Source organism: Vicia villosa, linkage group LG5, assembly GCF_029867415.1.
Source record: "Vicia villosa cultivar HV-30 ecotype Madison, WI linkage group LG5, Vvil1.0, whole genome shotgun sequence".
Lineage (NCBI taxonomy): Eukaryota > Viridiplantae > Streptophyta > Magnoliopsida > Fabales > Fabaceae > Vicia > Vicia villosa.
The window spans coordinates 68,812,833-68,825,845 of NC_081184.1; the positions used below are offsets into that span (position 1 = coordinate 68,812,833).

At 39.7% G+C, this 13,013-nt stretch overlaps 1 protein-coding gene across 1 annotated transcript; it reads right to left on the reverse strand.

Moving 5' to 3' along the window:
- Window positions 1-788: 788 nt before the first annotated feature.
- On the reverse strand, window positions 789-2,761 carry LOC131604802 (uncharacterized). The gene is made up of 2 exons (XM_058877218.1): window positions 1,278-2,761; window positions 789-885 (listed from the first exon to the last, which is right to left on the reverse strand). Exons 1-2 carry the CDS (start codon window positions 2,759-2,761, stop codon window positions 789-791), a joined length of 1,581 nt encoding a protein of 526 aa, XP_058733201.1.
- Window positions 2,762-13,013: the final 10,252 nt, after the last annotated feature.

Below are 13,013 nucleotides of genomic sequence, written 5' to 3' on the forward strand. Positions count from 1 at the left end.
ACTATCCTGGAAGAAATGCATAAGCAGAGGTTCGTTCTCAGCATGGGCGGCCATCTTACGGCAGTAAGAACGAATGTGAGTCTCTGGGCAGGTAACTCCCTTGTACTTATCAAAATCTGGCACCTTGAACTTCGGGGGAATAACAATCCCAGGTACCAAGCACATAGCGGCGGTGTCGAAGCTTGAAGTTTTAGCAACCTCGACGGCCTTAAGACGTTCTTCAAGGGCTTGGTACATCTTAGCAGTCTCGGTCAACTCAGCAGTGAGATCGTGTTCAAGATCAATAACCTCATGGTGGTCGTCCACCACTTTAAGTGTCTCATTAATAGGAGTCTCTTTAGTTTTCACCCCTCCGTCAGCAGAATTGGTAGGAGTATCTTTGACCAAACTAGCGACACTCTTTCTGAGTTCATCCTGTCCTTGAACAACGGCATGGAGAGTCTCCATAAGTTGGGCCATTCTTTCCCCCATAACATCCATATCCCTACGGAGGGCAGCTTGATTCTGTTCAAATTGTTCCATGATTCTCTCGTTACTCCTGGTGCGGTAAGGATGTAAGAAAGTCAGCTTCGTCGTCGGGAAAGAAATCTGTTGCTGAAAAGGACCCCAATTAGTTTCTTGTATAACAACCTGAAAAATGCAATGTGACAATGTGAATGTATGAGTGCATGTGTGCATATGATGTGTCGTGTCATTTTCAGGGTATCCAAAGTAAGATTGATAGTCAAGAACAAATAACAACGTGACGAGAGAGATATCAAGTGAAAACGGAAAGCAATTCATTTCATTCATAATAGCCCCCTAAGGCGAGTAGGTTCAAACATACACAACAATGTTTCAATACAAAGAGCAATAGAGACCCCATCCAACAAATCTGGTGGTGATCTACAAACAAATTCAGTTATCAATTCATCTCAATGTAGAACAAAGGCCCTCCTTGTCTGAAATGGGCGTCACTCCACTTCTTTGTTTCGTCAAATAGCTTCTTAGTCGTCTCCCGATCTCTTCCTTTGACAAGGCTTTGGATCACTTCATCTTTTCGGAATAACTGTGTGTCTAGATTCTTGCAGCAATCCCTAAGTTCTTCACACCCTTTGCATTCTGGGATATAGGTCTTCTCAAGTGCATTTGCTTCACTCATCATTCGATCTCTGAGCTTGACATTCTCTTCAGCTAGTCGGGCGGTGCGGAGGTGACTTCCTTTTAGTTGGGTCTCAACTGCTATTCTCTGAGTGGTCTCTTCTTCCAGTTTCTTTTTCATGGCCCTCAACTCATACTTGGTTTCTTTCTCCAGTCGGAGCTTGTGGGCTTTCAGGTCTTCTTGATACTCTCGTCTGAGCTTCTCTTTTTCTTCCTTTATAGCCTTTTCTATAACCTTTTGAGGATCTTCAGCAGGAGCGACAACAGCTTTTCCGTCCTTTTCAGTTCTAACCCTCTTCCTGGCTTGAGAAGACTCTCCTTTGAGAATTTTAAGTTCACGGGCCAGTTCATTCTTTGTCTGTTTAAGGAAATAGCGCTTCAAATCCATATCCCTATCTTTCTCTTTCAGTCTCAAATTGGCGACGCGGACCTGGTCAAAACGTTCCCTTGATACCATAGTTTCCGATATCTTCGGAGGTTGTGCATACAAGAGAGGGACCCTCGGGAATGGTAACAGAAGCGTCTTGACTCTCTCCTTAACCCAATCGGTATAGGGCTCCATAGCAATGGCATTCTTGGCTCCCAGAGTGGATCTCTCACCTATATGAATGTTATTCCAGGCCTTCCTGATTTCCTCAAGCGCTATAGGGTCAGCTCCTTTCTCAAAGTATACGGATTGGTAAATCTCCCTATCCGAAGGCCCACTCTTCATGGTATAGCCCAACTGACGAAGAGCTAGAACTGGGTTGTAGTTAATACATCCTCTTGTCCCAATGAGCGGGACGTTACCAAAGTTTCCGCACCTGATAATGACTTCAGATATGCCTGTTCGGAATTGATACCATACGATGTCGTTTGCAGTAAGTCCCATGATTCTCTGAGACCATTTCTGAGTAGAGGTAACAAACGGACCACTAGCAGGCAAGTGAGATTTGAACCATTTATATAACAGCGGCAAGCAACCTCGAATAGCCCCTCTTTTACCATGCCGAGAGTGAATGGAATAATATGTGTCAGCCAATAGGGTGGGTATTGGATTCTTGTCCATAAAAAGACATATAGCAGCCAAATCAACGAACTTGTGAATGTTGGGAAACATCACAATTCCATAGATCAGAGCGGCCAAAATAGCATTGAAAGCCTCCCAAATTCCTTTGTCGGCAAATTCTTGAGCTTTTTCAACCAGGAAACTCATGTAGAAGCCATGAGTATCACCCTTCTTCTTCCAGTTATCATGAACATCCCCCAAGCTCAAATAAAGAGCGTTGGCAATGTAATCCAACCTAGGTTTCTCTGGGACACAAACAAAAGGCACTCTGTGTTGAATCTTGATGTTGAGGAGGTAAGAGTACTCTTCGAGAGTGGGAGCTAGCTGATAATCTGAAAATGTGAAACAACGGATATCTGGGTCGTAGAACTGAAGAAGAGTAGATAAGGCCCATTCGTCGACACGCGAATACAGAAGGGATAATATGTTGCCATAATTGTCACTGAACACTGTTTCATTATGACCAGTGACCAATTCACCCAATTGTCCCAATTGAACCATACCCTCGCGATGGAAAGTATAAGTGTGTGTGCTCCTCGTAGTTTCTCGGTTGGTGGTCACGTTGTTATCCATTCTTGACGGAAATTGATATTTTCTGGATACCCTGAAAAAATGACATGCAAATGAGAATTAACTTTTTCTTTTCTTTCTTTTCTTTCTTTTTTCTTCTTTCTTTCTTTTTCTTTCTTTTTTTTTTTGAAATGTAAACATGCTATGATGAAAATGATGCAGATTGGGTCCTCACGACATAGAGGGATCAAGGCAATAATTCCGAGCAAGAAGATGTCATAGGATCAAAGGTCCGGCATAGGTCAGAGAACCAGAAGAACCATAATCATCAATAGAACCAAATAGTCACCCACAGAACCAAATAGTCACCAACGGTACCTGTCATGTATATCCCTCCCCACTCACGGGTGTAGTCTAGGTCAGGGTAGGTCAAAATGGCAACCAGCGTTATCAGTCCTCCTGAGGCACCAATGTTGTTGCATCTACATGCCAACAATGATACCCCATTTGGACCTCGACTGGGCGTGGGTCTCATGATCGCACTAGACAAGACCTGACATCTCATCGGCGTCATGACTATCCACTCTATCCTAGGTATCCTATGTGTCACTCTGGCCTGGGTATTGGGCCTTTTACCTCATAGAAACAATCCCACCCCACCTGCAAAACAGAACAGAAGACCCCAAGGAACACAGAATATAATCCATATGCATGATGTGCAAACAGAAATAAACATGATATGCAAGCAGAAAAACATGCAAACATATATACAAGGTATAGACATAAAAACAAATAAACACCCAGTAAATAAACAAACAAACGCAGGCTAGGATCGACTCGCTAAGGATGGACCAGCAACAGGTCTAGCAACTTCCCCAGCAGAGTCGCCAGCTGTCGCACGCTCGCGAAAAAATGAACAGAGTCGCCACCAATATATTTATCCCATAAGGGAAAGGAATATCAGAAAACCTAACAAAGGAAAGAACAGGGTCTTGCGACCAGAGAATCAAGGTACGGGAGTCGGTTACGCGAGGGGAAGGTATTAGCACCCCTCACGCCCATCGTACTCGATGGTATCCACCTATGTTTGTTTCTATCTAAAGGGTGTGTATCTATGTCTATGTCTAAATGCGAAATGAATGCAAAATGTAGGGAAAACAAAGAATTGCACTCGCACGGGCCCTACCCCGCTGCCTACGTATCCTTTTCAGGAATCAGAGTTACCGTAGCTCGGCTCACGATTTTCTGTTTGGTTTTGTGTTTTTTAGTTGGGCGGCGTTAACGCTCACGCTCTTGCATAAGGGGACAGCCTAGGATGCAATGGAGCGGAGATAACTTGCCCTTAGAAAGGAGAAAAAGAGATTGGTTTGTATCTTTTAAGGGTAATTCCATGATGACGAGAACCCACTACAAGGTCTCGCATCACTTCCTCACTTTTGTTTTAAATCTGACCATTTATTAGGTTTTTTGAAGTGTTTTTGGGTTGGTGTTTTTTATGGGGATTTTAATTTGTGACTTAGATCATACCAAAAAGAGTTTTGTTTGTTTTTGAATATTTAGAGAACGCACATCGAGGCCTACGCCACAATCGTTTCTCTAAATAACGGTTAAGAAATACATCGAGGCTTCACACCTCAATCATTTCTTCTCCGTTAAGTAGGAAAGAACATACATCGAGGCCTACGCCTCAATCATTTTTTTCCTACCATGAAATATAGCAACGGTATGATCTTCATCGGTTTTTATTAAGTATTTTAAAAGTTGAAAAGAAAAAGAATGAAAGGGAACTAGCCTATTTTCTAATCTAAGTTGTGAATTATTCTAAAAAATCTATTCAAGCATTCCACAATAAAGGAAAATATTCACAAAAATAAAAGGAACAAAATTTGAACTATTTATGAAAATATTCACAAGCAATTATATTTTTTATTCATGTGAGAAACCAATTTTGAATCATCAAAGAAACAACTATTTATTTATTATGGTTTATCAACCAATCAAAATTCAAGGAATCACCAATTAAAATTCTAATGAAACAATGTTCCTAACATTCTAATTAGTCAAAAACCATTTTTTATCAATTTTATTTAGGGAGGAAAACAATTAATGTGCAACAAAGGACACAAAGAAAATCAATTTATTTGTTTTTATTAACAGCCTGGGGGTGAAGTAGTAAAAACTAAATGAACTAATATTATGTATAAGCAGAGCTGGGCCCAGGATAGGGGTATGCGAAGAGCAGTAGCGCTCAGAGGCCCAATCCAGAATGGTGGTGCATTAGAAACGAAGGGGTGTGATTCAGAAAAGTTTCCAGGCCCAGTCATATGCGGCCCAACACTCCTATTTTATTCACCTATATTTATTCTATCTCCATTTCCAGCATGTGCATTTATTTTTATCATTACTCAGATTTTATCAGCATGTCATATTGGTGAGGACTATTATATAACGTGACATACACATGCAAGGAAATAGGCATCAATTGGTCATGGTGTCCTTTAAATGAATAAGACAAACATGAGTCCCTGACCAATCAGAACATGCCTTGTAGAGTCTCAATGATTATAATAAAACAAAGATCAATCAAAGGCTTAAGAAAGAACCAATCGTGATTCTCCACCTAATGTGGACAAAACGTACTCTGCATGAAACCTCGCCGGAGCCGGAGATGCTCCGGTCACCTTCTTCCTTTGGCGCCACCGTCGGTTCGCCGTCAAAGCTCTCAGAAATGAAAACAAATCACGTATTCCGGCTCGGTTTTCGCCGCTAATCACAGATCCGGCCTCGGATTCTACTAATTTCTCCTCTAACTCCCTAACCGAAACGCTTCTCAAAGCCCTAACCTATAAGAACTTCACCAAACGCATATCTAAGCCTAACAGCGTGCACATGTTCACGAGTTGAGTTCACACATTAGATTAAACACATGTATCAGCAAGCATTTTATCCGAAAATGAAGTCACATAATCACAAGATGCATGATGTTTCGTTTACGGCTTATAGTGACGAAAGAGACTCAAGGAGCTTACCTGATCAAGCTTTGAACGCAGATGTATGCCTCAAGTCGCGCGCTCCACGTTGCTATCGAAAATCTTGGAGTAGGTCTTCGAATCTTTAGCTTCAACTTTGAGAGGTAGCTTCAAAGTGTAGTATGCATATCGTAGAGGAGCAAAGCTTCAAGATGACGCCATGACTGCAGAGCAAGGGTTGGGAACGAGGTGTGAAAGTGTGGATGATGTGTAGCGGCCGGAGTTGGTTGAGATTGTCAGTTACGGTGGCCGGAGTTAGTTGTGGGGTTGGTTGCGGTGGTGGAAAGGGTTGCCGGAGTGAGGAAAGAGTGAGAGGGTGGGTAAGAATGAGGAGAGAAAGAGTGTGAAATGTGAGTGAGAGAGAGGAGAGTGTGTGAGTTTTTTGTGGATCGTGTGTGTAGGAGAGAATGAATAGTGTGTGTGTGGTTGTTTATATAGTGCAAGTGTGAGGTGAATGAGATGCTTTTTCTGAATGTGGAGCTTGGGCTATGCAATTACAGAAACTTTATTTCTTTTCTCAATGTGGGACACTTAGCTTGCAGCATGATTCTTTTGGTTTTTCTTTAGTGTGGGACTTGGTTTGATGTGTATTGTAGTGCAATGCTTAGTGAACAAGTATACCTCATGGAGTAAGTCTTATGCATGCTTTTGTAAGCTGGATCTTTGCATGGCTATGTGTGGCAATGTGTTGGTGTTGTGGAATTTATGCTGCAGCAAGAATGTACATGCATGCCCATGATCATAATACTTCATGCACCTCACTTTGAGGGTTGATATCTCTCTCCATGTGTGATCAAATGATGCAAGGTTGGTATCATGGCAAAGAGGGCATGGAGGGAAGCAAGGTTGGTGTTGGAGGTATCTCAAAATGAGGCCTAGAAGTGTGAGAAAAATGATCATGAACACATGTAATCCCCACTGCCCCAGCCTTTGCGCGCAGACAACCTTGCTCTAGCCCGTGACCTTCAGCATGTAGTTTGGTAGGAGCACGACTTTAAGGGCTTATATCTGGATCAATGCATGTCCAAAACTAGTTACACCGGGCTCAATAGATAGGGGGCATGTCAAGGAACAATTCAACATCAAGCTTGTTCAAGATGGTGGCTTGTGGGAGAAGAAAAGTACATTTAAAATGGGCACACCATGTGTTTGACAAAAGGCCACGCGCGTGCCCTAAAAATCTGCCCAGCCAGACATGCCATCGTGACTTGGTGAGGGTACAACTTTGAAGACTTGCCCTTGACTCAATATTTGCTCAATTGTCCCAATTCTTGTTTCAATGGATAGAGGGGATGGCAAGGAAGAGATACATACCAAGTTTGCATTTATGGCACTTTTGTAGAGCTCTAAAAATGGCTGGAGATTTGGCATGCCATGTGTTTGTGAGAATGCCAGGTCATGACCTGACCTGTGACCTGGAATGTGACTTGATTCAAATGAGTTTCCAGCAACTTCACACCACCTTAACTCTTCATACAAGCTTCAAATGAAAAAGTGTCCAACTACAAAGTTATTCTCCTCCATGAGAGGAGCAACTTTGATGTTGGAATTTTCTTCAAAACGTGTCATCTGCCACGTGTAATCCAGTGCTGAAGTGGACTGCCCATCCTGATTCAAAGGATCAAAAATTTTTCTAAGTGTTGAAAAGTTTCCATTTTTGTCTTTTTTCCATTTTTGGAAACTTTTTATCAAACTCCCGATTTTATCCATTTTTCGACTTTTCTTGATTAATTTTCCACCAAAAGTCAATATTTGGATAATTTTCCCGATTTTGACCCAAAAGTCAACCGTTCCGATTTTTCCGACTATTGATGAAATTCCCGATTAAATCTCTTCCACTTACATCCAGTCAAACAAACACATCCACCGTCAGTATGAGAAGTTTTCCACACATAGAAGCCACTTCTGATTAAATGTTGACCAGAAAGTCAACTAGTTGACTTTGGTCAACGAAACCCTGATTTAAAGAACCAGATGATTTGCAAGCTTGTACCCTCTAATCGATGCCCTGATTTGAAGCAGAGAGACACCCCAATCCAGGAGCTTCCATGAACATAGCACCACATGATTGTACCTCAGTCTTCTTATTTTCTGATCAACAATTCTTTGCAATAAAGCTCCTCCTTGTTAATCTTTGAATAGTACCAATGGTGTGAATGCATGCGTGTGAGTTATGACCTAGGTGATGTATGTACATGAATGTAAAGCCTAAGCCAGTTAGGAGTTAAAGGGTAGGACAAATTTAGGGTATGACACACCCCATAGCTTTCTTCAGTAAAAAAATGTGCCCACGAATGCAAGCAGCGTCGGTATACGTCCGCGAGATGTTTGCGATCACGGAATCTGTAAAGAAATGGCGTCAGTACCTCATAGGCCAGAAATTTCACATATATACAGATCAGAAAAGCCTACGTGATTTGCTATTACAACATATTCAAACACCAGAACAGCAGCGATGGACAGCAAAATTACAAGGTTTCGATTTTGAGATCTCTTACAAACCTGGAAGGACGAATCTGGTTGCCGATGCCCTTAGCAGAAAGTATGAAAAAGATGGACCGGTGTTGCTGGCTTTGTCTTCTCCCTTTCCATATCTCTTCTCCACCCTGAAAAAGTTTTACAAGCACGACACTGTGGGTCAGCAACTTCTTACCCTAGCATCCCAAAACCAGACAGATTACTCAATATCACAGGACTTGCTGTATTACAAAAACAGAGTTTTCATACCAGATCTGCAGAACCTTCGAATGAGTATCTTGAGAGAGTATCACCATACACCGGCAGGTGGTCATTCTGGGGTCAAGGCAACATTGGCACGAGTTCGAGCTTCCTTCTGCTGGCCAGGGATGTACCTTACAGTTAAAGAATTGGTTAAGCATTGTGTTGTATGTCAATATAACAAGTACGACACACAAAAGAAAAAAGGTTTACTACAGCCTTTGCCAGTTCCAGAAAGAGTGTGGGAGGATATAACAATGGATTTTATCACAAACTTACCGAATTCTGAAGGTCACACGGTGATTTGGGTCCTCTGCGATCGCTTGACTAAGTTCGTGCACTTCATTCCTCTTCCTTCACACTTCACGGCTAAGGACTTGGCAGCTCGTTTTACTGTTGACATCTTCCGTCTGCACGGCATACCCAGATCTATTGTGTCTGACCGCGATCCTCTCTTCCTCAGTAAGTTCTGGAAACATTTCTTTAAACTCCACGGCACTCACCTGAAATATTCCACATCTTATCACCCAGAGAAAGATGGCCAAACAGAAGTGGTAAATCGGTCCTTAGAAACTTACCTGAGATGTTTGGCTGGTGATCACCCACGAAAATGGCACAAGTTTTTACATTTGGCTGAGTATTGGTATAATACATCCTTCCATACCGCGATTCAGATGTCTCCCTTTAAGGCTCTGTATGGACGTGAACCCCCGAGGTTGTTAGATTATGTCACTGGAGCCGCAGAGGAAGAGTCCTTGAACAACACCTTGCAGCAACAACAAGAAATTCTGAATGAATTAAAAGTTCACCTAAAACAGAGTAAGTCCATCATGGAGAAGCAAGCCAACTTAAAACGACGACCGTTTACCTTTCAAGAGGGAGATCTGGTTCTCTTGAAGCTGCAACCATACCGACAGTCTACGGTGGAGCGTCGGGTTTCTCAGAAACTCGCAAAACGATTTTTTGGTCCATACCGGATAATCAAAAGAGTCGGCCAAGTCGATTACATGCTTGATCTGCCATCGTCATCACGAATACACCCTGTGGTCCACGTTTCATTGCTTAAACCGTTTCATGGTGAGGACACCAGCACGGTTTTACAACCCGTACCCCCTTCGGTTTCCGTTCCATTCTCTCAGAGTGAAGGTTCTCTGCACACAAAAAATGCAACACACGGTCAGATGTCAAAACAAACAACAAATTTATGTCCAAATCAGTTTCAGATCAAGCATAGTCAAGGTTCGGATCCTTTACCTCAAGAGTCTGTCGCTGAGAAACTATCGGCTTCCACCATTGCTGATCGAGAAGCTCTGCGCGACCACAAGTTTCATCGTCCACAGTCAGCGACGAAGGAGATATTTTTTACAAAGGAACCTAATGCAGAGGAAGTTGAGAAAGAAGAGAGAGTAAGATTGTCTGAGAGAGGAAGTCTGAATAAATCTAATGAGTATGGTTGTGATAATGTACTTGTGAAAAGAAGTACAACCCACGTGAAGGGTACTGATGGTCTTGAATGTTCCAACGTTCCAATACAGCTAGTTAACAGCTGTAGTCCACTTCCCACTGCCCAAGGAAAGTCCATATCTCGTGCCAACCAATCACAGGCTGTTATCCGGATTTCCCCTTATCCCTTCATCGATTTCCCACCGCCCAAGCCTATCCATCACGTGGCTGCACCGTTTCCACAACCTTCTACGGGCCCCACTATTTTGGATTCCCAAATCCCTCTGCAGAAGGATGCTATTGGGCCTCACTATCAACCACCGGGTCTTTTATCCAATCGGCCCAAGTCTTGCAAGTCTTCTCCCATGAACCTTGAGGACAAGGTTCCTTATGGGCCAGAGAGTAGTGTTATGAAGATGTCTCGACCCAAGAGAATTAAAAAGAAGCCAGCCTTGCTTAATGATTTCATATTAGACTAAAGGGGTGCAATTATTAGTATTATTATTATTTATTAGTTCAGTTTTAGTTATGCTGGCCCATGGCCCAAGTAGTGGATTATAACCCTACTATATATTATGTAATGTTGCTCTTGGTTAAGACAAGAAGAAAAGTTGTTTTATTTTATTGTCCTTTAATGCATTCTTAGATCTAGGGTTTTCTAACACAAATCTATCACATTTACTGCAATCTAACACCTAGTTATCACTAGTTTCTCATTACGCCAGCTTTGCATAATCTCTTTTGGCTTCTTGTGCAGAAGATTATCACACTTTGAGACAATAGCTACCGTACATTAGCTTCAATCATTCTCTACAGTTTACATGATTTTAAGATATACCGGGTATTATAACTTAAATTAAAATTCGAAACAAATTATTGCATTTTAGATTATTTGAAGAGTATGTTTTTCATCTTTAAAAAAACTGATTTTTTTATCCATATGCCACACAAATAAAATAAATATACCAATATGCCACAAACAGAATTGTTTTTAATCTACCATTTTTTTAGTTATGGTTCGGTCTAGTTAGTTGAACTTTGCATAAATTTTTTTTTTATGTTGGGGTCGGCCAATAGTTAGTTGAATCTAGAGTTTTTTTTAATTCTTTTAAGTTAATTTATAATATTTTTAGTTTATTAATAATATTAATTAATTAATTTAATATAATATAATATAATACTTTTTTAATATAATATAAGATAATAATTTTATATAAAATTTTACCGAATAATTGTTTTATTATTTATTTAATATTATATTTTAGTTAAGGAATTAATATAGTATAATATAATATAATAGAATATGTTCGGTACTTTAATGAACGAACAGATGAAACCAGTATATCAAAATATCACACGATGAAAAACGTGATTCATATAGTCACATTTTTAGAGCAGGTTCGGTCATCCGTTGCACCAGCAGAGTAATATTTTATTAATATTTATTTTGATATAAATAGGATTGTGCATGGTCATTTTGGTAGTTGCATCAGTTACTGTCGAAATTCTTTGGTCGTTCTTAAAAATGTCTTCTATTTCCCTTCCAACATTTTCACTTATCAAAAGAGATGCTCTACTATTTTTTCCGCAAACAAAGCCTCTAATGAAGATTAAGCTATGGAACACGCACACCTTTGAGCAATTTCAGAGGTCATTAATCCGCTGGTTAGAGGGAGACATTTTGGACGGTGAAAATATCTGGAGAATTGATAGGCAAGTTACGGTAAAAAAAACCCTAATGGAGTAGAGCGTTCTTGGAAGCCTATGAAATCGATGTTGATATTTCATTAATGCATTATGCCTCATTTTCCTCAACACAATAAATAGCCCCACCTCCCTTTCATCAAGAAATCTCCCAAATAAACTCAAACATCATCATTCCCTAACAAACATATCATCACACCTAAAATACACAACAACACAAATTCTATGCTACCGGAAAATATATTGCATAATCAGAGTAAATTAGCATGCATATCAAAAGAGGGTGTCACATGTATTTCAAAACCAACACAAATACACAAAAAAATAAGCCCGTCCCTTAAGCTTCAAACCCATCTCCAGGGTTTGGGACAGGTCACTATCTTCCACAGAACTAACGAAAATTTCCTATTGACAACAAATGATGCATGTGCAATCATCAACAATTATATGCAATTAAGACCATCTCAAAATCTTAATTATAAAGCATATATCACATAATTCATCACATATGAATTATCTCACATTTTTCACAAACATACATATAGTATGTCATCATTCACATATGAAACACCTTCATATCATTCAACAATTCAACACATCACAATTAACATATAGCAAACAGTGCTCAGCAATGTTATTCTCAATCAATTGCAATTCACAACATGCATATACATAAAAATCAAGTGTTATTTTCATACAAAGAATCACCTCAAAAACCATCTAAGTGTATTCCAAAAATCCCAGAAATTTTATGACAATTTATGATAAATCAATAGCATACAAGATCTAGTTTAGCTCATAAAAATATAAAACATTTTATTCCAGACCCCTCTAAACGTGATGAAGCACGTTAAGCTCCCTCACGAAAAACCAGAAAAATACTGTTTCGGAACAGTCTCGGTTTCCCACGATTTCCATCCGTAAAACTCATCCAAACAACCATATTTCATGAATTAAAAGAATTATAACATATACCCATCATGTATTATCAATTACCAACATAAAAATATGATTCAAACATCAATTTCATGGATTCTCAATCAAAACCTAAGCATATCTGTCATACCCCAAAATTTGCCCTCCTGAGTTTACTTCTACTGAATATGCATATCTTTGCATTCATTCCAAAAAATAAAAAAAATAATAATATATATTCACTTCATATGTCATTTTACAATTTTATTAAATCTTGCATGATTTTATTAAATTTAATTTTTAATTCAATTAAGTTGAATTCTTAATTAAAATTATTAAAATCCTTTTTGCATTCTTTAGTTGTATTATTTTCTTACTAATGTTATAAAGCCCATCCTTGAATTTTTCCATTATTTATTTTTATTTATTTTGGATTTTATTTGTTAAAATTCAAATTAAATTAAGAATAAATCGGGTAAAGTCTCTATTATTTATTTTGGATTTTT